We start from the raw sequence: 26,772 nt of genomic DNA on the forward strand, positions 1-26,772 counted from the left end.
TGTGGTCACTAGATGTTTACATGTGGCCACACCAGTGGACTTTCAATTGTGGTCACTAGATGTTTACATGTGGCCACACCAGTGCAATTTGACACTTCCTTCACCTGTATCCTATGACGTTGACGTGTAGTTCTGGTGAGCCAGTGGTGTAGACCTGTGTGTGTGTACAAGTGGTGAACGTAGCGGAAAGGATCACCTGTGTGTTCGTGTAGATGTTGTGGCGGTCAGGTTCACCTGTGTGAACAAATGAGAGACGTAGTAGACAGGTTCACCTGCGTGAACAAGTGGAGGTTGTAAGGGAACAGGTTCACCTATGTGTGAACAAGTGGGGGGGGGGGGGGGGGGGGGGAGTGTAGCGGACAGGTTCACCTGTAGCCGGACAGGTTGACGGAGTGCTCCATGGCCTTCCTCCGGAGAGCAGCGATGCTGGACCCCCTCCACGCCTCGTCCATGTCGCCCAGCCCCCCCACCCCGCCCCCCGAGGGCATGGAGACCGGGGGGAGGGTGGGGGAGGGGGAGCCGGCGCCGAGCGGCGAGGAGCAGGAGGCGGTGATGGCAGTGTGGTAGGAGGACGAGCTGTAGCAACCCGGGGGCGACGCTCCCGTCACGCCGCTCAGCGTGCCCATGTTGACGTTCAGCGTGCCCAGCCCGTTCCCGAAGGCCGCCGCCGTGTTGCCCGTGCCCGCCATGCCTGCCATGCCCTGATGGTGCCCCAGAGACTGCAGCAGGGGACCCTGTCGGGGATGGGGTCCTGACAGGGACAGCCCGCCCCCTGCTCCCCCCATGGGCCCCGCCATCTGAGACATGGAGGGCCAGCGGGCGGGGTCGGGGGCGGATGGGGGGAAGGCGCAGAAGGTGTCGCCCATGGAGAAAGGGGAGAGGCCGGTGGAGGGCAGAAGGGCACCGGGCGTCCGGAACACGTTGGTGGCCTTCTTCCGCTTCTTCCACTTGGCCCGCCGGTTCTGGAACCACACCTGGAGGGGGTGGAAGGGGGAGAGATGGATGATTAGTCTGGTCCAGAAAGCACGCCGTCAGCCTTTCCGATAACTTTGTTCGTCAGTCACACACCCATACGTCAGTTCATCAGACAGACACACACACACTCGTCAGTTCATCAGACAGGCAGACACACGTCACTTCATCAGACAGACACAAACACACACACACGTCAGTTCATCAGACAGACAGACAGACAGACAGACAGACACACACACACACACACACACACACACACACACACACACACACACACACACACGTAAGTTCATCAGACAGACACACACACACACGTCAGTTCATCAGACAGACACACACACACACACACGTCAGTTCATCAGACAGACACACACACACACACGTCAGTTTATCAGACACACACACGTCAGTTCATCAGGCACCCATACGTCAGTTCATAGACAAACACACTCACGTCAGTTCATTTCACGGGACCTCGGTTTATCATCTCATCTAAAAGCCCATCTAGCGCCCAGACCACACTTAAGATCCAGTGGGGAGGGGGGGGGGGGGAGAGAAAACACTGCCGTGAGGGACTGCACCCTTTGCGCTCAGATTCTCTCGGTTATTAGGCGGACGTCCTACCTCTCTCTCTCTCTCTCTCTCTCTCTCTCTCTCCTGATAGATAGATAGATAGTTAGATAGATAGACATATAGATATATAGATAAATAGACATCTAGATTTCTAGATAGATATATTCACATTTATATGGATAGGTAAATGAATAGACAGATTTATAGTAGACAGAAAGATTGAGAAATAGAATGCGTGCGTGCGTGCGTGCGTGCGTGTGCATGTGTACATGCACGCGCGTGTAAGTGTGTGTGGGTGGAAGGGAGGTGGGTGGGTAGGAAGGGGGGTTGGGGGCGGGGGCGGGAGGGGGGTATTAAAAGTTAGTAACGCAGTCTTGACAATATTCCTTGTAGCTGACTTTCAGGTTTTACCAGCATAATCTAATTGGATCAATGAAATATTCTTTGTACTTGACTTTTAAGTTTTACAAGCACAAGCTAGCAGGATCAATACATCCATGGTAGTCGCCTTGTTATTCCATTGTTAACTTTATGAGTTTGACATTCCTGGTCCACCATAAATTTAATGTAAACATTAAGTAAAAATGAAAGTACGAAAGGTGAAAAAAGAAACAAAACAAAAACAAAAAAAACCCACACACATGCTAGTGATTATGATATAGAAGTGTCTCTATTGTTACACTATATCACTAGAAGGGGGATTTTCAATCTGTTTTAGGCACCAGCAGTGGGATTTCAAGCCTGTTTTTGGCACCAGTACATATATTTAAACCTGTTTTTGGCACAAGCAGAGGGAGTTTAAGCCTGGTTTTGGCATCAGCAGAGGTATTTCAGCGTGTTTCTTTTTTTCTTTTCTTTTTTTTTTTTGGGGGGGGGGGGGGGGGGGGGGGGGGGGTTGTTTTTTCTTGTTTTTGTTTTTGTTCGTTTGTTTGTTTGTTTGTTTTGTGTGTGTTTTTTTCATCAGCGGAGATTTAAGCCTGTTTTGGGCACCGACAGGTATTTTAATCTAAGCCTGTTTTGTGGCACCAGCAGAGAGATTGAAGCCTGTTTTTAGCACCAGCTGAGGGATTTTAAACCTGCATTTCTGGCACCGGCAGAGATATTGAAGCCTGTATTTTTGGCACCAGCAGAGGGATTTTCAGCTTGTGTTTTTGTTCCTGGTCTTTCCACTCCATTCCCAGCACCTGCAGTTGATCCCCACCCCCACCCCTCTTTCCTCACCCAAGCTCCACTCCCATCCAACCCACCCACCGCTCCTGTGACCGCCGCGGGATCGACGTCAGTGTGCTGGAAGAAGATGGTTTCCATGACACAGGCATTCAAGCCATCGTTGTTGGCGCATTCTCCTCACCCCCCCAAAGTACCCAAGCTTACGTTCCAATCTTTACTCCACCTGGTGTGACAGACAAAGCATGAAGGCGGTACAAGCCAGAGTCTATCTACGACCACGGGCTCTGATTTGACGAGATCATCTTGCAGCAAACTAGGTTCTTTCTGCTGCCAGGGTCGGTCAAAGTAAGGTCTGAAAGAACAGCCTTTTGTTAGCGGCAAGCTAGTGGCCAGGCGGGGCAGTATTAACGGGGCAATTAACAGTGGAGACAAAACATCGCCTGGTCACTGCGGGGAGCCGGTGATCGGTCAATCAATACCGTATTTACCCGCTCAAAATGGACTCATTTCCTCTTTCTGATCCTGGATCGTAAACGGGCCTGGAAATGGCAACACCCTGCGGCAGGCACAAAGTGGCGGCCATTTCAGCCTCGCTTGGGGAACGCTGCGCGGAGAGCGGGGGGCCGAGGGTTTTAATGGCTACATACGGGCGCTTCATTGTCGGCATTAAAATCTAACAGGCTTCTTCTTGCCGACATCAAGGAACAATTAACTGTTGACGCAAGACAATGGCCGAATCTTCTTCCCTTCTGGGGTCTTTCCGGTTTTTTGTTGCGTTTGCATCTCTTGTTTCTGTTGATGGTGTTTTTGTTTTGTTTTTTGTTGTTGTTTTTTTGTTTGTTTTTTCTCAGGGAGGGTCCCCCCCCCTCTCTCTCTCCCTCTCTCTCTTTCTCCCTTAGTCTCTGTCTACATTTGTCTCTGTCTCTGTCTGTCTGTCTACTTCATTTCTCTCTCTCTCTCTCTCTCTCTCTCTCTCTCTCTCTCTCTCTCTCTGTTTTCTGTTGGTATTTTGTCTCTTTGTTTTTCATTTTCTCTCTCTGTCTGTCATGTTTGCCTGTCTGTCTGTCTGTCTGTCTGCCTTCCTCTCTCTCTCTCTCCTCCTCCCTCCCCCTTCTCTCTCTCTGTGCTTTTCTTTGTCTCTCTGTCTCTTTCTCTCTGTATCGGTTTTTCTTTCTCTCTCTGTCTCTCTCTCTTTTTTTCTCTGTCCCTGTCTCTGTATCTGGCTCCGTCTCGCTGTCTGTCACTCTGTCTGACTCTCTCTCTCTCTCTCTCTCTCTCTCTCTCTCTCTCTCTCTCTCTCTCTCTCTCTCTCAGCCCACTCACTCACATAGCAAGCACCAATAACGGTTGGAATCTTGTATAAGTGTTTTCTTTTTTTTTATATAGTTTTTCAAAGCTGTTTTATACTTCAAAGGGTGCTTCTGTATACTATTTTAGCTTTGTCTCATATTTCAGCCGGTCCTTCTATGTAATTTTCTAGTGTTTTTTTTTCTTTTGTTTTCAGGGGGTGCTTCTTCTATTGGCTATTTCTTCAATAGTTATCTGCACTGACCTTCTTGTACAGTTCTGTCATAAAATGTTCCAGTGTTTCTTTTGTTAAAAGCAAGAGGAGAGGAAGACAGAGGACAAAATAGGAAGGTCAAAACCGGAGGGTGGAAGGTGCTTACTGACAACTGCCATTGCCAAGCATTTATTCTCTGATTTTTTAAAATATTTTCTTTTATAATTAGATCGACCGAATGATACTTCATATTGTGAAATGTTTTCCTGTCCTAAAACCATCTACGTCATAATGTGAACTGTTTGCCTGCCCTAAAACCACCAACGTCATAATGTGAACTGTTTACCAGTCCTAAAACCATCTACGTCATAATGTGAACTGTTTGCCTGCCCTAAAACCACCAACGTCATAATGTGAACTGTTTACCTGTCCTAAAACCATCTACGTCATAATGTGAACTGTTCACCGGTCCTAAAACCACCTACGTCATGATGTGAACTGTTTGCCTGTCCTAAAACCACTTACGTCATGATGTAAACTGTTTGCCTGTCCTAAAACCACCTACGTCATGATGTGAACTGTTTACCTATCCTAAAACCACTTACGGCATGATGTGAACTGTTTACCTGTCCTAAAACCATCTACGTCATAATGTGAAATGTTTACCGATCCTAAAACCACTTACGTCATGATGTGAACTGTTTCCCTGTCCTAAAACCACCTACGTCATGATGTAAACTGTTTGCCTGTCCTAAAACCACCTACGTCATGATGTAAACTGTTTGCCTGTCCTAAAACCACTTACGTCATGATGTACACCGTTTGCCTGTCCTAAAACCACTTACGTCATGATGTGAACTGTTTGTCTGTCCTAAAACCACTTACGTCATGATGTGAACTGTTTACCTGTCCTAAAATCCATCTACATCATGATGTGAACTGTTTACCTGTCCTAAAATCCATCTACGTCATATTGTGAATTGTTTACTGGTCCTAAAACCACCTATTGATTGATTGATTGATTGGTTGGATACTTATATAGCGCCTATCCTCGGTCAGAGACCAAGCTCTAAGCGCTTTACAAACACGGGGTCATTTGCACAACAGGCTGCCTATCTGGGTAGAGCCGACTGACGGCTGCGACTGGGCGCTCATCATTCGTTTCCTGTGTCATTCAATCAGATTTCAGGCACGCACACATACACGCTTAGACAGACAGACATGTAACATTTTATTTTCACAATGTGAAATGTTATCTTGTCATAAAACCGTCTACGTCATAATGTGAAATATTTACCTGTCCTAAAGCCATCTACGTCATAAATTGAAATGTTTACCTTGCCCAAAACCATCTGCGTCATTATGTGAAACATTTACCTGTCCTAAAACAGTATTTCACATTTCAAGATTGGCTACACCGCAATGAAAGTGATAAAGCATCTGGATCTTGCTTTCTTAATCTTTCTTTTTCTCTCTTTTAGATTTGTTTTGTCTGCTCAGAGGTGTCTGTAAGCGATTTATAGACGTATGCTGATATTGTGTGTTGTTCGTGTAAAACTATACAGAAATGTTTAGAATAAAATCACCCTTCACAACACCAACAACAGCAACAACAATCATACAAATTAATGTTAATGCTAATACTATTCTACTACTACTACTTCTACTACGGATAATGATAATAACAAATATAATGATGATGATGATGATGATGATGATGATGATGATGATAATAATAATAATAATAATAATAACAACAACAAAATATAAATAAAATAATACGATAATGATGATGATAAAAAAAAAAAAAATGTAAAACACACACACACACACACACACACACACACACACACACACACACACACACACACACACACACACACACACACAGAGTTTATTATTATTATTATTATTATTATTATTATTATTATTATTATTATTATTATTTGTTGTTACTATTATTATTATCATTAGTAGTAGTAGTAGTAGTAGTAGTAGTAGTAGTAGTAGAAGAAGAAATGATAGTAATGATGACGAATTATAATAGCGAGAGCGAGGAACATCAGTCAGTCACCAGGAGAAGGAGGGAGAGAGAACGGAGATGTGCGGACTTCCAGTCAGGAAAACAAATGAGGTCGACGTCCGGTGCATGCTGCGCGCGCACAATTAAGACCGGAAGTGGGGATGTGGCGCGAGCGGAGGCAAGGGCTGACGGGAAGATGTATGACGTCATTAACTTTCCACAGACAGCAGCCTGGGTTTCGCTTTCTCGCTGAACACGAGAAGTCACGTTAATCGGCTGTATTTGTGCCCGGCAATCTTTCCCCCCACTGTCGAGCTTCTGGCATACACATTAACGCTTGACAAAGATCTGAGCCAAGCTCCGAAAGGTCCACGTTGTGGGTAATGGAAAACCGTATTGTTTGTTGTTGTCCTGTAGCTAAAGCCTTCTTTTTTGTCCGTGGGCAAAACTTGGCTGTTGTTGTCTATCAGCTAAAACCTTCTTTTTTTCCCGTGGGCAAAAAGTTGGTTAAAAGTTAATTTCGGAAAGTTAGGGTTGTTTTTGTGTGTTTTTTTCTGTTCAGGTCCATTCTGGCTTCGTAGTGCTGGATGTATCGTTCTGCTGAGCATTGTGTGTGCACATCCAAAATGTCCACTACTCTCATTAGTTTCTGATATCTTTTTCACTGGCCTTTATTCACTTTCAGATCCCTCCCCTCCCACCCCCCCCCAACCCCACCCCCATCCCCCCCCTGCCCTCCCCACCCCTGACCCATCCTCTCGCTCCCAAACACACTCTTCAAATAGAGGGTTCGTTAGTGGATGGCATAAAAACTGCATTGTGCAGGAGCAGTTACGTTGTGACCGTTTTTTTATAGCCACCCTGTTTCCCTTTGAACACTGTGATCACTGCTATGGTACTATATTACCTGTGCCTCTCTTTCCCTTTGAACATTGTGATCACTGCTATGGTGCTGTGTTACCTGTGTACCTATTTCCCTTTGAACACTGTGATCACTGCTATGGTACTCTATTACCTGTGTCTATCTTCCCCTTTGAACACTGTGATCACTGCTATGGTACTCTATTACCTGTGACCCTCTTCCCCTTTGAACACTGTGATCACTGCTATGGTGCTCTATTACCTGTGACCCTCTTCCCCTTTGAACACTGTGATCACTGCTATGGTGCTCTATTACCTGTGACCCTCTTCCCCTTTGAACACTGTGATCACTGCTATGGTGCTCTATTACCTGTGACCCTCTTCCCCTTTGAACACTGTGATCACTGCTATGGTGCTCTATTACCTGTGACCCTCTTCCCCTTTGAACACTGTGATCACTGCTATGGTGCTCTATTACCTGTGACCCTCTTCCTCTTTGAACACTGTGATCACTGCTATGGTGCTCTATTACCTGTGACCCTCTTCCCCTTTGAACACTGTGATCACTGCTATGGTACTCTATTACCTGTGACCCTCTTCCTCTTTGAACACTGTGATCACTGCTATGGTGCTCTGTTACCTGTGACCCTCTTCCCCTTTGAACACTGTGATCACTGCTATGGTACTCTATTACCTGTGACCCTCTTCCTCTTTGAACACTGTGATCACTGCTATGATACTCTATTACCTGTGACCCTCTTCCCCTTTGAACACTGTGATCACTGCTATAGTATTATATTACCTGTGTCTCTCTTCCCCTTTGAACACTATGATCACCGATATGGTGCTGTGTTACCTGTGTACCTATTTCCCTTTGAACGCTGTGATCACTGCCATGGTACTCTATTACCTGTGTCCCTCTTCCTCTTTGAACACTGCGATCACTGCTGTGGTACTATGTTACCTGTGTCCATATTCCTCCTTGAACACTGTGCTCACTGCTATGGTGCTCTATTACCTGTGTCTATCTTCCCCTTTGAACACTGTGATCACTGCTATGGTGCTCTATTACCTGTGTCTATCTTCCCCTTTGAACACTGTGATCACTGCTATGGTGCTCTATTACCTGTGTCTATCTTCCCCTTTGAACACTGTGATCACTGCTATGGTACTCTATTACCTGTGACCCTCTTCCCCTTTGAACACTGTGATCACTGCTATGGTGCTCTATTACCTGTGACCCTCTTCCCCTTTGAACACTGTGATCACTGCTATGGTGCTCTATTACCTGTGTCTATCTTCCCCTTTGAACACTGTGATCACTGCTATGGTGCTCTATTACCTGTGTCTATCTTCCCCTTTGAACACTGTGATCACTGCTATGGTACTCTATTACCTGTGACCCTCTTCCCCTTTGAACACTGTGATCACTGCTATGGTGCTCTATTACCTGTGACCCTCTTCCCCTTTGAACACTGTGATCACTGCTATGGTACTCTATTACCTGTGACCCTCTTCCCCTTTGAACACTGTGATCACTGCTATGGTACTCTATTACCTGTGACCCTCTTCCCCTTTGAACACTGTGATCACTGCTATGGTGCTGTGTTACCTGTGTACCTATTTCCCTTTGAACACTGTGATCACTGCCATGGTACTCCATTACCTGTGTACCTATTTCTCTTTGAACACTGTGATCACTGCCATGGTACTCATTACCTGTGTACCTATTTCTCTTTGAACACTGTGATCACTGCTGTGGTACTATGTTACCTGTGTCCATATTCCTCCTTGAACACTGTGCTCACTGCTATGGTACTGTGTTAACCTGTGTATCTCTTCCACTTTGAACACTGTGATCACTGCCATGGTACTCATTACCTGTGTCTCTATTCCCTTTGAACACTGTGATCACTGCCATGGTACTCATTACCTGTGTACCTATTTCTCTTTGAACACTGTGATCACTGCCATGGTACTCATTACCTGTGTCTCTATTCCCTTTGAACACTGTGATCACTGCCATGGTACTCATTACCTGTGTACCTATTTCTCTTTGAACACTGTGATCACTGCCATGGTACTCATTACCTGTGTCTCTATTCCCTTTGAACACTGTGATCACTGCCATGGTACTCATTACCTGTGTACCTATTTCTCTTTGAACACTGTGATCACTGCCATGGTACTCATTACCTGTGTCTCTATTCCCTTTGAACACTGTGATCACTGCCATGGTACTCATTACCTGTGTCTCTATTCCCTTTGAACACTGTGATCACTGCCATGGTACTCATTACCTGTGTCTTTATTCCCTTTGAACACTGTGATCACTGCCATGGTACTCATTACCTGTGTACCTATTTCTCTTTGAACACTGTGATCACTGCCATGGTACTCATTACCTGTGTCTCTATTCCCTTTGAACACTGTGATCACTGCCATGGTACTCACTACCTGTGTACCTATTTCTCTTTGAACACTGTGATCACTGCCATGGTACTCATTACCTGTGTCTCTATTCCCTTTGAACACTGTGATCACTGCCATGGTACTCATTACCTGTGTACCTATTTCTCTTTGAACACTGTGATCACTGCTATGGTACTCTGTTACCTGTGTACCTTGTATTCCTTCATACCATGTATGTGTGTGTGACTGAGTTATATTCCATGTTATTTTTTATGTTTCGTGTTTAACTCTTGTTGTTGTTACTGTCTACAGTGTCCGTACCGATTTTTTCCCTTTTTCATCTTGTGTGTGTGTGTGTGTGTGTGTGTGTGTGTGTGTGTGTGTGCGCGCGCGCGTTTTGGAAGGCATGGTGTAAAGAAGCTTTCAGCTTATCCATTTTACCCTCAATAAAACATTTGTTCATTTGTTCGTGTGTGTGTGTGTGTGTGTGTGTGTGTGTGTGTGTGTGTGTGTGTGTGTGTGTGTGTGTGTGTGTGTGTTCCTTCTTTAGTTTAGCGTCTTTTCACTATTAGTGATATTCGACGATAAAAAAAAAAGGAAAAAAAAAAAGGTCGGGCGGTCTGGGGAAAGGGGGGCTGGGGAGAGGGGAATGAAAAGTCAGGATAATACAGAAAGGGTAGAAAACTACTAGGAAATGTATAACTAACATGATATTAGCTTTAACAGTAACAAATCAATAATGATGATAATAACTAAAACCATTAACACAATTATGAAGTACATGAAAAGGAATGAAGAAATAGGGCTATGAACTAATGCCTTTGAAAGTTCTACTAAAAGAACCTCGTTAGAAATAACTTCAAAAAAATCATATGCAGAATAGTTACTCTGCATGAAATACTTGGGCAAAAAGATACGTAACTGCTGAGAGTGGAACAAACTATGATGCAAGCGGAACTGCTTACCACAAATGCATATAACATTTTTATTACATTTTGTCTTCAGCGCGTCAAGTTTTATACGGAAGAAAGTAGAGGTTATTATTCTTTTATAGCAAGCTGATGAATTCGGTATTTTTTCTTTAATAATATTCTCGGGGAATAATGTTCCTTTCTGATTTGAAAACTTTGCCTTCCATCTTTTAAGAAATCGACCCCATGCTGTTTTTTTTCTAACATAGTGTATGCCTCTTTCACGGAAACTCGGACACGTATTTCTGTCGATTTTTTTTTAATCCTGTGCTCCTCTTTTAGCTGCTTGAACGCAGTTTCATTGCCATAAATGCCCGCATGAGAAGGCACCCGACAAAAACTGACCTCAGTCCCTTTAATCCTCAAACAATGTACCAAATGATTTGCCTCAATAACTAAGTCAGGTCTTGTTTCAAGGCTAAATGATCTCGAGCACAAAGTGCTGATTTGGAATCAACAAAGAATGTTTTTTTTCAAGAAAACTGTTTGATGGCTCACCAAGTAGCTCAAAGCTTGTATAATAGCAACAAGTTCAGCCGTAAATATGGAAAGATTCTTTCCAATAAAGTAAGATTTTTCATCTTTAAAAGCGGGAATAGAAAAAGCCGCGCCAGCATTTTTGTCATCAAGAACGGATGCATTTGTAAATATATGGAAATGGTTCTGGTATTTTTCTGCTATGTGTATTCTAGCAGTACTCGTCGTGTGTGTGTGTGTGTGTGTGTGTGTGTGTGTGTGTGTGTGTGTGTGTGTGTGTGTGTGTGTGTGTGTGTGTGTGTGACGGCTCGTGACGGTTTTTTTGTTTGTTTGTTTGTGGTTTTTTGTGTGTTTTTTTAATGTATTCGTGTGTATCTCTTTCTCTCTCCAACTCCAGTATAACATTGGACCTCCTGATACGATGGATGGAGAGTTCACTCCTCCAGTACACTGACATTTCCCAACAGAACTGCTGCCTGACTTCATGACATCTTCGAAGGAGTCTATGTAGAAGAATGGTATTATGAAGACAGATAGAAGGTGGATTGTGTGTTGGGTTTGCCTGGACGTGCTGTTGTCATTGGGAAGTGGATCTGTCGTACTTACATATGATAGTCAGTCGTGTCTGACTATGACCATCAGAACAGCAGAGGAGGCAACTGCTGTTCCGACTATCTGGGCTAGAATTTGATTATAGTGGAGAGTGCCTTGCCCAAGTACATCCCCGCTCTCTCGGCCAAGAGGGTTTTAGGACAGTCGGCGTTGGGATGGTTCCACAAGGATGCAGCACTAAGAGCCAGTGCACTTTTGCCTCCTAGTTTGAGAGTCATAGTCCTTCACAAAAGACTAAGTGTAAATGGCTTCCCATCTACTGGAGAAACCATTGATAATACAGCTCTCACTTTGCTGTTGGCCCAAATGTAAACTTATGTCAATCTGTGATATAAGCCGTGTTGGGCGATCTGTCGTACAGAACCGAGCTAAACTTTTCTGTGTTGTTCGTTGGGAAGGGGTGGGTGGTACATGGCAACCCCTTATGGGTTGTGACAAACTGTATTTATTAATTCCCCTCCACCCCCACACCCCCGCCCCGCTCCCCGCCCTCTCTCTCTCTCTCTCTCTCTCTGTTTGTCTGTCTCTCTATTCCCAACTTTTCTGTATCTGCCACACACACACACACACACACACACACACACACACACACACACACACACACACACACAACACACGAGCACATGCGCACACACGCACACATACGTACACACACACACACACCTACACCCCACCCTCACCCCCACACCACGCACACACACACACACACTAATAGTTTCTGGGGAAAGAAAGATGAAGAACGAAATCATTGCCGGTTTTATAGCTCTCATTAAATATATCAAAGAGCTATCATCTCATGTCGGCACAGATGATCATGAGATTGATTGATGCAATGGATAATACATGCTGGGAAATGTTGTGGAGCAAACAGTTCGACATGGCAGTTTCCACATTATGATTTCAACGGAAAGAAGACACGGTACTTCACTGAGCTCCTGATTTACACGGTACTTCGCTGGGCTTCTCAGTGACACGGTAATTCCTGACCAGACATGTGTAGTAAATATTCTGTCTTGTAGCAATATAAACGTTGTACAAGATTTGGCAAAATACATTGCGCAAACAGTGCAAATTAGAAAAATGACAGTGAATTTAGTAACAGTGATTCAAAGTCAAAGATTAAATTTTCAAGATAGTCCGTTGTTCTTTTGCGCGCGCGTGTGTGTTGGGGGAGGGGGTCGGGGACGGACAAAATGGTGTGAACACGATGAAGTCCGTAAACAATCATGACTGTCTGGTGTGAACACATTGTAATGAAGTCATGACTTCAATGTGTTCACACAGGGAAAGGGTAGACAGAGGCCCACACACGAATGCTATGACCTGTCTTTTCTTTGGTCCCGAAAACTAACCACTGACCAAACCACGACTGAAAGGAAGACTCCAGAATTCGCTCTTAAGAAAACAAAAGAAAGAAAGAAAGAAAAAAAAATGTTCGTATTGTTTAAACTGATGTGCCGATGCTCAGCAATCTGACATGAACATTTTTCATGTACAGCACCCATACTGAGACATGAACAGTTCACAAGAAAACACACACACTCTTTCTCTTTCTCTCTGTCTCTCTCTCTCTCTCTCTCACACACACATACATGCTCTCTCTCTCTCTCTCTCTGTCTGTCTGTCTGTCTTTCTGTCTTTCTCTCTCTCACACACACATACATGCTCTCTCTCTCTCTCTCTCTCTCTCTCTCTCTCTCTCTCTCTCTCAACAGCCACTTCATGAAATGAAAAAAAAATGTTTTGTTATCTGCATTTATGCTTGTTTGCTTATGTTGTCTTATTTAGTTGTATAATGTTCATATGAACCCCTTCACTTGGGGCTGAGGCCTATATGTGAATAAACCATGCCGTTTCCGTTTCTCTCTCTCTCTCTCTCTCTCTCTCTCTCTCTCTCTCTCTCTCTCTCTCTCTCTCAGCTTGGAAATAATTTTGATTTCACCCTGTTGCAATTTGGGTTTTTGTTGTTGTTTTTTCAGACCAAAAAAGCTACCTTGTAACAAAATGTCTGCATTTGACATGTCTTACGAATGTGTGGCCAAGATTTCCCTGCGTTGTATAAGTTTGCAGGGCAAGACCTTCAAGACTCACTTGTCATACACGCTTTATCCAGTTTTTTTTTTTTTTTTTAATTATTATCATTTTTTTTTATAAGGAGTGAAAATGTGTGCTGCATTTGATGATAAAAAAGCTTCCAGGAAAAAAAAAAACAAACACACACACACACACACACACAAAACAACAACAACAACAACAAAACAACAGTATGTTAGCAGGTTCGAACCAAGCACATTCGGTTCGAAATTAATTAGACTTACATCACTGAAGCGGACCCGATGTTCAAAATCGAAATATCAAAACGTATGTTTTTCTTGTTTTGTTTTTGGTTTTATGATGTTGTTGTTGTTGTTGATGTTGTTTGGGTCATAAATCGATTAAGGTATTAGAACTGAAAACTCCGTTTAAGTCGTGTTGTTTTGGTAAATCTCGATTATTTCAGAAATTCTTTAAAGCCCGCGGTAAAGGAGACGTTGCCATGGCCTCAAGCACACCACAACATGTAGCCGTTTATCATCGATCTGCCGAGTTCGACACTGAGGTTGACAGAAACTACAACGCCTTACGTGTATGAGTTCTATAATAAAAATAATAATAATAATGGATACTTATATAGCACACTATCCAGAAATCTGCTCTAGGTGCTTTACAAAAAACGCTTTTGTTAACATAAAACATTATATCTATGTTACATACACACACCAAAATGTGACTACACACACACACACACACACACACACACACACACACACACACGCACGCACACGCACGCACACACACACACACGCTGCATACATACATTTTAACATACATTGTATCTAACAGCTACCCTAACACATACGCACACATAGGCAGGCACAAACTTACATAAACACACGCACACACAATACACATTCATTAACATAAAACATTATATCTATGTTACATACACACACCAAAATGTGACTACACACACACACACACACACACACACACACACACACACACACACACACACACACACGCTGCATACATACATTTTAACATACATGTGTATCTAACAGCTACCCTAACACATACGCACACATAGGCAAGCACAAACGTACATAAACACACGCACACACAATACACATTCATATACATGCATGTAGTTATGTACACATACATATGTATACACACATAGTCAAGCACAGCTAACGCAAAGGAAGTGGACCTGCCACAATTGAACTTATTGCTGAAGGAAAAGGTGAGTTTTGAGACGATATTCTATCCAGAATTTGTATTTCTTCTCTTTTAATTTACGAACAAAGCCGTCTTGAAACCAAACCATAAATTGTGATTTGTATGGAATCGTATCATCAACGAAATAAACCGCTGATGGTCCGGAAATACGGCTTAATCCGGAAGACCTACAATCTATTATTGGTATGACTGTGGAATTTTCCCCCCACTATGTTTAACTCTTTCCATACGAACGGCGAAAGAGACGACGTTAACAGCGTTTCACCCCAATTACCATCATCAAAATATTGCAAGCGGAAGGCTCTTATACTGAAGACATGAATGTTGACAGAGAATACCACAATTCTGACGACGGAAGCTAAAGGTTGGGTCATTCAGACACCCACTGGACATCCGAGGGGTCTGTGTAGAGGAGAAGAGAGGACTGGCCGTACTGAGTGAGTTAATCCAAATTTGTCATTGGCAGACAAAGTATTTCTAGAAAAAATCACACACACACACACACACACACACACACACACACATACACACGCACACACACGCACACACACAAAACCGACACGACGTTATTATACATACTCACATTGTTTACTTAAGTGAGTAAAAAAAAAACAACAACAACAAAAACACGACCTCTCCCCACCCCCTGTGGAAGTCCAGCGATGACTTAAAACGGGAGTCAAAACTCTACTGACACGTCCTCTCTCTCCCCTCCTCACTGCCCTCCTCTACCCCCCCCCACCACCCCCTACCCCCACTCCCACCCACATCCCCCCCCCGCCCCCACCGAACGCCCATCACCCTGTATCTCCCTCCCACCCACTCAACACCCTTCCACACACACCCTCTCCCTTACTCCTCCACACACACCCCCCGTATCCCCCATCCCACCTCTCCACCCCTCCATATCCCCCTCCTTCTCTCCACCCCCTCCACCCCCTTTCTCCTCTCTTCCCCATCCCTTTCCTCTGTCCAGGGGACGCACTTCCCCCCCCCTGTCAAGCGTGGCTCCACTAACGGGTCTGGTCACGCGACAAGCCCCGCCATCATTTGCATGCCAATCAAGCGGCGGTCCCCAGGGCAGGCGGCCACGCGCGCGGCGCTGACGCCTCGGTAATGAAGGAGTTAAAGGGGGCGGCCCGCCCGGCAGACCTCCCTCCCCTCTGAGCCACCGGGGACCCAGTCCTGTCGGCAGCCCGCTGTCCCGCCTGTGATTATCTGCTACTGGGGGAGGGGCCAGGGGGGAGGGGGGTGGGGGCTGTGTGGGTAACGTTGGTGGTATATTGGTGGTGTTGATGGTGTTGATGTAGGTGGTGTTGATGTTGGTGTTGATGTTGGAGGTGTTGGTGGTGGTGTGTTCATGTTGGTGGTGGTGTCGGTGGTGGTGTTGATGTTCGTGGTGATGGTGGTGTTGATGTTGGTGGTGGTGGTGTTGATGGTGGTGGTGCTGGTGTTGGTGTTGTTGATGTTGGTGGTGGTGTTGGTGTTGGTGGTGGTGTCGGTGGTGGTGTTGGTGTTGTTGATGTTGGTGGTGTTGATGTTGGTGTTGGTGGTGTTGGTGTTGGTGGTGGTGTTGGTGTTGTTGATGTTGGTGGTGTTGATGTTGGTGTTGGTGGTGTTGGTGTTGGTGGTGGTGTCGGTGGTGGTGCTGGTGTTGGTGTTGTTGATGTTGGTGGTGTTGGTGGTGGTGTCGGTGGTGGTGTTGGTGTTGTTGTTAGTGGTGGTGTTGATGTTGGTGGTGTTGATGTTGGCGGTGTTGGTGGTGTGAGTGGTGTTGATGTTGGTGGTGGTGTCGGTGTTGGTGTTGTTGATGTTGATGGTGTTGGTGGTGGTGTTGATGTTGATGGCGTTGATGTTGATGGCGTGATTTGATGCTGGTAGTGTTGTTGAGGAGGGGGCTGTACGGGAGTGTAACAGGGCTAGGTGTGATCGAGTGCTCAGGGCTCTCTTTCCGTGTTGATTGTTGTTGTCGTCGGCGGTGGCGGTGGTGGTTGTGTTGTTGCTTTTGTTGTTGGGGGTGTTGGTGTTGTTGTTGCAGAATGGTTAAGACGCTCAGCTGCCGATACGGAGTGCCCGTGAGGGTGTGGGTTCGAACTTCGCTCTCGCCCTTTCTCCAAAGTTTGACTAGAAAATCAAACTGAGCGTCTAGTCTTTCGGGTGAAACGATATACCGAGGTCCTGTGTGCAGCATGCACTTGGCGCACTGAAAAAGAACCCATGGCAACGAGAGTGTTGTCATCTGGCAAAATTCTGTAAAACGAAATCCACTCTGATAGGTATACAAATATAATTATTAGCATACACTCAAGGCCTGAAAAAACGCGTTGAGTTATGCTGCTGTCAGGGATCTGCCAAGCAGATAATATATGGTGTGGCATATATGGATTTGTCCGAATGCAGTGACGTCTCCTTGAGAAACTGAAACTATTGTTGTTGGTGTTGTTGGTTGTGTCGTTGTTGGTTTTGTTTTTGTTGTTGGTGTTGGTGTTGCAATACAATACATCTTTATTCATCCATTTGGTGTTGTTTTTGTTGTTGTTGGTGGTGGTGGTGGTTGTGTTGTTGTTGGTTTTGTTGTTGGTGTTGGTTTTACAATACAATGCATCTTTATTCATCCATATGGTGTTGTTTTTGTTGTTGGTGGTGGTGGTGTTGGTTGTGTTGTTGTTGGTTTTGTTGTTGGTGTTGGTTTTACAATACAATGCATCTTTATTCATCCATATGGTGTTGTTTTTGTTGTTGGTGGTGGTGGTGGTGGTTGTGGATGGCGTTCTTGGTGATGATGATGATGGTGGTGGTGGTGGTGGTGGTGCTGATGGTGATGAGGCCATCGCTACGTAATTTCCATTATAACTGCTGTGGTAGTTTACATATACAGCAGATGTGGGATAGACGGACTGATTGATTGATTTCATTACCAAATTCTGATTTTGCTGAGATGTAAAACACTCACCGACCTCATAATATACATTGCACTGCTGAGACCACACTGATATATGCTGTCCAACGAGAGGCTACGGAGATCATCTTCCAGTTTGTGTCATATAGTCTGACAAGGGAATTAAAGTTTCCCTTTTAATTTCATGACTTGCAAAAAAAAAAAAAAAAAAAAAAAAAATCTCAAATTTTGACTCGCACTCATAGCTAACGGAAGTGGTGAATTCTCACCTCTTTCTCGTTTATCAATTTACAAACGTTTATCAGTGTACAAACATTTATCAATTTACATACGTTTAACAAATTGCATACGCGGTTGAAGCTTTTGACATTATGGTAATCACAGTTTCTCAGTGTTTACAAAACACACGCTCCTTTCAAAACGAAATGTGTGAAAAGCATCTCGAAACAGCCGTACTTGACGACAGCTCGTTAACTCACTCAGTACGGCCAGTCCTCTCTTCTCCTCTACACAGACCCCTCGGATGTCCAGTGGGTGTCTGAATGACCCAACCTTTAGCTTCCGTCGTCAGAATTGTGGTATTCTTTGTCAACATTCACGTCTTCAGTATAAGAGCCTTCCGCTTGCAATATTTTGATGAAGGTAATTGGGGTGAAACGCTGTTAACGTCGTCCCTTTCGCCGTTCGTATGGAGAGAGTTAATGCAATGGAACCTAGAGACTCTTTTGATATCTGGAATAATAATAATAATAATAATAATAATAATAATAATAATAATGGATACTTATATAACACACTATCCAGAAATCTGCTCTAGATGCTTTACAAAAACGCTTTGTTAACATAAAACATTACATCTATGTTACATACACACACCAAAATATGACTACACACACACACACACACACACACACACACACACACACACACACACACACACACACACACACACACACTGCGTACATACATTTTAACAATACATGTGTATCTAACAGCTACCCTAACACATACGCACACATAGGCAGACACAAATTTACATATACGCACGCGCACACAATACACATTCATGTACATGCATGTAGTTATGTACACATACATATGTATACATACATAGTCAGGGAATCAGGGAAGACTTCCAGAAAAAAAGACAGATAGTTAACCTCTTGACTGCAAAGCCCGAAAACATTAACGGACATAGTGACGCCACTGATGACATCATTGAAACAAGGAAAATAACTGTGGACGGCTGAAAATGTACACATACAAGCGCTATTATCTAGACAATTTTTTCTCAGTTTTGGGGCTGACTGTTTCGGATATTGTTATGACTTGAAACATCACTTTTTACTTCTTTGTGTGTGTGTGTGTGTGTGTGTGTGTGTGTGTGTGTGTGTGTGTGTGTGTGTGTGTGTGTTGTTTGTTTGTATGTTTTTGTGTTTTTTTGTTGTTTTTGTTTGTGTTTTTGTTTTGTTTTGTTTGTGTTTTTGTTGTTGTTTATTTTTCCTGGCAGTCAAGGGGTTAACAGACTGAGTGAGCGACCCCCCTCCCCCCCCCCCACCCCCGCCCGCCCCCTCCTCCTCCAACTCCCCAGAGAAGAGACTGCCACAACCCGTCCCTCCAACAACATACCCCATGAATCTACCGATGTGGAATACCCTGACAGGACTCACAATTTGCATAGAAAAGAGAAAGCTGTTTTACCATTCATACGTCAAATTACATATTGATAACGCTTCATCAATATAGGAATCTTCCAGTGAAAATAGTCTGAAAACTCCTTCAAATCCCCGTGCGCGAGCTTTAAATTGATTCTTCTAAAATCCTCATGACTAAATTCATCTGACTATATACAGAGCTCTGGTTACACGATGTATCTGAATGTCTCTGTGTAGACATGTTACCATATGCAGTAGACTGTCTCTGTGTACATGTTACAAGATGTATCAGACTGTCTCTGTGTACATGTTACAAGATGTATCACACTGTCTCTGTGTACATGTTGCAGGATATATCACACTGTCTCTACACACATGTTACATGAGTTATCACACTGTCTCTACACACATGTTACAGGATGTATCACACTGTCTCTATGTACATGATACATGATGTATCACACTGTATCTATGTGCATGATACACCATGTATCACACTGTCACAATGCCAGATGGGCAGCATATGACAAGCCCGCACCCCCACGGCCCAAAAGGAACTGCACACCCCCACTAGGCCCCCACCACTCCTTCGCCCCTCCCCATTGCGTGACCACACCTCAAGATGGCGACAGCCTCGCTCTGCGCATGCTCCCTGGAGAGGGGCCTCCGTTTCCTGTTCACGGAAGGAGTTGCTAAGTTGGAAAATTGATCCTAACCACTTGTCCGGATTCGGGCTTTCACTGGGGTGCTTGCCGCCTTCCGTCTACACCGTGTCCGCTGTGGGGCCGACAATTGATACAGGGAGTTTCGTGCTTACGTCGTCTGCTCAGTGACTGGAGCCATTAATCGCTAATTTATGCCGGCCTTCGGGGACTGTGCGCGCTTCTTAGGGACACTGGGGCTGAAGATGAGAATGTCCACAACGTTTGTCAGTTATTCTCCTTAGACTTTCCCAGCGTTTTTCAGTTATTCTACTTAGAGTTTCACAGCGTTTGCCAGTTATTGTCAGTTATTCTACTTAGAATTTCACAGCGTTTTTCAGTTATTCTACTTAGAATTTCAAAGCGTTTGTCGCTTATTCTCCTTAAAATATAGCATTTGTCAGTTATTCTGAATGTGGTATTTGGCAGCTATCATGTCAAATCTAGTAAGCTTTATCAATTCTTAAGAGAAATTCACACATGACTGATGCACTGCTCACAATACAAACAAAGTATACACTTAAGACACATAACTTCAGTAAATAACAAACACCATGGGTAAATAGGCCAATAAAGCACAGGTATTTTTGAATAATAGAATTAAAAATCAAACATAGAAATTGAAATCAAACATATACACGTGACTTTTAGACGTTATTTTCAATGGAATGTGGCATTCTGAAGTGATTTCCCTAGGACTGTCGAATTTAGGAGTCAGTTTCCTTACAATGTAACACTGAAGTGACTTCCCTTGGATTGTTGAATTTAGGAGCCACTTTCCTTAAAATGTAACACTGAAGTGACTTCCCTTGGATTGTTGAATTTAGGAGCCACTTTCCTTAAAATGTGACATTGAAGTGACTTCCCTTGGATTGTTGAATTTAGGAGTCAATTTCCTTAAAATGTAACACTGAAGTGACTTCCCTTGGATTGTTGAATTTAGGAGTCACTTTCCTTAAAATGTGACATTGAAGTGACTTCCCTTGGATTGTTGAATTTAGGAGTCACTTTCCTTAAAATGTAACATTGAAGTGACTTCCCTTGGATTACTGAATTTAGGAGTCAATTTCCTTAAAATGTGACATTGAAGTGACTTCCCTTGGATTGTTGAATTTAGGAGTCAATTTCCTTAAAATGTGACATTGAAGTGACTTCCCTTGGATTGGTGAATTTAGGAGTCAATTTCCTTAAAATGTAACACTGAAATGACTTCCCTTGGATTGTTGAATTTAGGAGTCAATTTCCTTAAAATGTAACATTGAAGTGACTTCCCTTGGAATGTTGAATTTAGGAGCCAATTTCCTTAAAATGTAACATTGAAGTGACTTCCCTTGGATTATTGAATTTAGGAGTCAATTTCCTTAAAATGTGACATTGAAGTGACTTCCCTTGGATTGTTGAATTTAGGAGTCACTTTCCTTAAAATGTGACATTGAAGTGACTTCCCTTGGATTGTTGAATTTAGGAGCCACTTTCCTAAAACGTAACATTGAAGTGACTTCCCTTGGATTGTTGAATTTAGGAGCCAATTTCCTTAAAATGTGACATTGAAGTGACTTCCCTTGGATTGTTGAATTTAGGAGCCAATTTCCTTAAAATGTGACATTGAAGTGACTTCCCTTGGATTGGTGAATTTAGGAGTCAATTTCCTTAAAATGTAACACTGAAATGACTTCCCGTGGATTGTTGAATTTAGGAGCCACTTTCCTAAAACGTAACATTGAAGTGATTTCCCTTGGATTGTTGAATTTATGAGCCAATTTCCTTAAAATGTAACACTGAAGTGACTTCTCTTGGATTGTTGAATTTAGGAGTCAATTTCCTTAAAATGTAACACTGAAGTGACTTCCCTTGGATTGTTGAATTTAGGAGTCACTTTCCTTAAAATGTAACATTGAAGTGACTTCCCTTGGATTGTTGAATTTAGGAGCCACTTTCCTTAAAATGTGACATTGAAATGACTTCCCTTGGATTGTTGAATTTAGGAGCCACTTTCCTTAAAATGTAACATTGAAGTGACTTCCCTTGGATTGTTGAATTTAGGAGCCACTTTCCTAAAATGTAACATTGAAGTGACTTCCCTTGGATTGTTGAATTTAGGAGCCACTTTCCTAAAATGTAACATTTTGAAAGCTTTTCTCCTCACTATACAGTGTTTAGAACTTATCATTACATTTCAGTGTTGCTTTTAGATGTCATTTGTCTTCAAATGTAGACACTGGAAGAAAATGGAACTTTTTATTGTATTACAATGTTGCTTTTAGATGTCATTTGTCTTCAAATGTAGACACTGGAAGAAAATGGAACTTTTTATTGTATTACAATGTTGCTTTTAGATGTCATTTGTCTTCAAATATAGACATTGGAAGTAACTGGAACTTAAAAAAAAATATTGTATTACAATGTTGCTTTTAAATGTCATTTGTTTTCAAATGTAGACATTGGAAATGTATAGAACTTATTATTACATTATAATGTTGCTTTTCGATGTCATTTTTCTTCAAATGTAAACACTGGAAGTAAATAGCACTTATTATTACATCATAATGTTGGAACTTTATCACATTAGAACGGGCTGCATTACGCAAAGGCAGAAGTTTCATCGAACAGATCTTTAACCTGCATACCTTTTTGCGAAAAACACCTCCCACACAAGAGGGAATTCCACCACGTCTTTCCAGACTTCAAAAAAGCGTATGACAGTTTGGCAAGGGGCACTAAGGGCCACTTTGAAAAACAACGATATTATAGCGCATCAGCATCCATCAAATACACTCCGAATCGGCCAGAACGCTACTCAATCAGAATGTTATTGGACAAGAGTTTGATGCTTCTACTGGAGTTCGTCAGTGCTGCCTTCTGTCCACAACATTGTTAAAAAATATTCTTGGAACGCATCTTGACTGATGTGCATGAGGATGTTGTCAGCATAGTCAGTGCTGGTGGAAGAAACATCGCAAGTCCTTACTTCGCACATGACACCGATGGCAAGAACTCTCTAGACTCGCTTAGAGGCTGGATGAAACAACGGCAATAGATGGAATGACTTCACGGAGTTGAGTGTGATGGAGAAGTAGGTGATGCTGGTAATGAAGAAGAAGAAGAAGAAGAAGAAGAAGAAGAAGAAGAAGAGCCCAACTTTCACACTATATACATCATATATTACCTTTGTACTATGATACTGATACCGCTCTTTCAGCCCATATTTGATATTCACGGAATTATAACTTTTAATTGTAATACATATCTTTAAAACGGAATACTTTACATCTTCCAACACTTCTCTTTTCTTTGAGAAAAACAACAACAACAACAATATAGCATCATGTCTCCATCCCTCCCAACTCTAATATTCTGTCTCCACTCTCCCAGCCCTCTGCCTGGCCCCCAGCCCTAACCCCGTCCTTTCCACAGACAGGGCCATGGATCCACGGTCCCACGGGCCCCAGTCTGTGCACGCAGTGTGGTGACGAAACACGCACATGTCTCCTGCGTCACTGACCGCCAGGGGTATGACTCCTGTCTGCACCACCATCACCGCCACCACCCCCACCACCACTGTCACATCCACCAACCGTCACCACCCCCACCCCTACCACCGCCACCACCACTGTCACATCCACCAACCGTCACCACCATCACCACCACCATCACATTCACCAACCAATACCACCAACACCACCACCATCACCACCATCACCACCATCACCATCACCACCTTCACCACCACCACCACCACCACCACAACCACCAATCATAACCACCACTATCACCACCACCACCAAATCCACCACCACCATCACAACCTCCAATTACCACCACCACCACCAATCATCATCACCACCAATCATCACCACCACCACCATCACCACCACCACCACCACTACCAACCATCACCATCACAACTTCCAGTCACCACCACCACAACCACCATCACCACCACAACCTCCAATCACCACCACCACCACCACCAACCATCACCACCACCACCGTCACTACCATCTCTCACCATCACCACCAAGACGAAATCCACGATCACCAATCACCACCACCACCACCACCACCACACTGGGGCTGTGGGTGGAGGGGACACATTGTAGGGGAGGTGGTGGACCAACTGGTAGAGAGGACAGGAAAGGACAGGAGAGGGGGGGGGGGGGGGGGAAGAAGAGTGGGGGGTAGAAGTGTGGGGAAGGGAGAGGGGAAGGGGAAGAAGAGTTGCAGACCCTGATTGGAGCCGGCGTGTTGTGTTGGAGAGAGGATGGGGTTTGTAAAAGAATGAACTGGTCACTGATCGTTACCAGACCTTTGTAGTTCCCAGCACGGCTGCGGTTTAGTTCTGGCAATACGTCTTTAACTCTCTCCATACGAACGGCGAAAGAGACGACGTTAGCAGCGTTTCACCCCAATTACCACCATCACAATATTGCAAGCGGAAGGCTCTTATACTGAAGAGGTGAATGTTGACAAAGAATACCACAATTCTGACGACAGAAACTAAAGGTTGGGTCATTCAGACACCCACTGGACATCCGAGGGGTCTGTGTAGAGGAGAAGAGAGGGCTGGCCGTACTGAGTGAGTTAAAGATCAGAATGAATTAGAGTCGCAGACTGAACTATCATAATAGTTTTCGATATCTTATCAAACTGCATTTTACAGTAATTCCGCCAAAACCAGTGTGTACCAGTGCCACTTATTGAACTGTCATTATAGCTTTCTAATTCTCTTTTTTTTTTTTTCTCGAGGCCTGACTAACCGTGTTGGGTTACGCTGCTGGTTAGGCATCTGCTTAGCAGATGTTGTGTAGCGTATATGGATTTGACCGAACGCAGTGACGCCTCTTTGAGCTACTGCTACTGATACTCATTAAAGCTGCAGCTGAGATCAACATGCAGACTTGGATTCGCTTGGTCTTATACCTGAATATGACTCCAGTAATTCATTGATCTGTTATAGATTCTCTTTGTCCAATAGCTACATTATGACTGGTCATTAATTGATCCGTTATCGTCCTCTTTGTCTGAAACACACACACGATTCCGGATGTTAATCGATATGCCATAATATATTCTCTTTGTCTTCTACTATATATGACTCCGGTGGTTAATTGATCAGTTAAAGATATGACCTGCCTTCTTTCAATCGTCGCTTTCCACACGCTTTTGCTTACTTATCATCATTGTTGTCTTATTTATTTATTTATGTTATTATTATTATTATTATTATTATTATTATTATTATTATTATTATTATTATTATTATTTTATCATTATTACTACTACCTTTTTCTATATTATAATTATTATTTATTTATCTATTTATTTATGTAAGCTTATCTATTATTTATTCACCTTTTTTTTTCTTTTCTTTTTTTCTCAAGGCCTGACTAAGCGCGTTGGGTTACGCTGCTGGTCAGGCATCTGCTTGGCAGATGTGGTGTAGCGTATATGGTTTTGTCCGAACGCAGTGACGCCTCCTTGAGCTACTGAAACTGAAACCGAAACTTTCCACAGACATTGAAACCTTACCTCCAACTTTTCCACAGACACTGAAACATTTCTGCCAAACTCCCAAACACATCGGTGTCAGTGATTGAGTGATTACGATTTTGACACAACTCAGTTTACGTTTTTTCACGATCTATGCTTTGTTGCACATACCGTGGGCAAATATTAATTTCGTAATCTTTCGTCTTACACTATTAGATGCCTGCCATTAACTGAAGTTTGAGTTATGGTTAGTGATTGATCAATCCTATATCGAATCAGTTAGGCTCGTTGATTGATCAATCTTGTGTCGGACCACTGATTAATCCTATGTTGGACTAGATTGATCAACCCTGTATCAACCAGTTAGGGTCAGTGATTGATCAACCCTGTATCAACCAGTTAGGGTCAGTGATTGATCAACCCTGTATTGACCAGTTAGGGTCAGTGATTCATCAATCCTGTATTGACCAGTTAGGGTCAGTGATTCATCAATCATGTATTGACCAGTTAGGGTCAGTGATTGATCAATCCTGTATTGACCAGTTAGGGTCAGTGATTGATCAATCCTGTATTGACCAGTTAGGGTCATTGATTGACCAATCATGTATTGACCAGTTAGGGTCAGTGATTGATCAATCATGTATTGACCAGTTAGGGTCATTGATTGACCAATCATGTATTGACCAGTTAGGGTCATTGATTGATCAATCCTGTATTGACCAGTTAGGGTCAGTGATTGATCAATCCTGTATTGACCAGTTAGGGTCAGTGATTGATCAATCCTGTATTGACCAGTTAGGGTCAGTGATTGATCGATCCTGTATTGACCAGTTAGGGTCAGTGATTCATCAATCCTATATATTTACCAGTTAGGGTCAATGATTGAGCAATCCTATATTGACCAGTTAGGGTCAGTGATTGAGCAATCCTGTATTGACCAGTTAGGGTCAGTGATTGATCAATCCTATATATTTACCGGTAAGGTCAATGATTGAGCAATCCTATTCTACTGGACCAGTTAGGGTCAGTGATTGAGCAATCCTACACTGAACCAGTTAAGGTCAGTGGTTGAGCAATCCTATTTTGGACCAGTTAATGTCAGTGATTGAGCAATCCTATTTTGGACCAGTTAGGGTCAGTGATTGAGCAATCCTATTTTGGACCAGTTAGGGT

General features: G+C 43.4%; 1 protein-coding gene across 1 annotated transcript in view; it reads right to left on the bottom strand.

Moving 5' to 3' along the window:
• Positions 1-364: 364 nt before the first annotated feature.
• The window catches only part of LOC143282336 (homeobox protein orthopedia-like), a 32,382-nt gene continuing 5,974 nt past the window's right edge, over positions 365-26,772 (bottom strand). Inside the window, exon 2 of the mRNA XM_076587942.1 lies at positions 365-974. Coding sequence (XP_076444057.1) covers positions 366-974 — 609 coding nt within the window. The 3' untranslated portion in view covers position 365. The remainder of the gene's footprint in view (positions 975-26,772) is intronic.

The sequence above is a fragment of the Babylonia areolata genome, chromosome 5 (genome assembly GCF_041734735.1).
Source record: "Babylonia areolata isolate BAREFJ2019XMU chromosome 5, ASM4173473v1, whole genome shotgun sequence".
NCBI classification, from domain to species: Eukaryota; Metazoa; Mollusca; class Gastropoda; order Neogastropoda; family Buccinidae; genus Babylonia; species Babylonia areolata.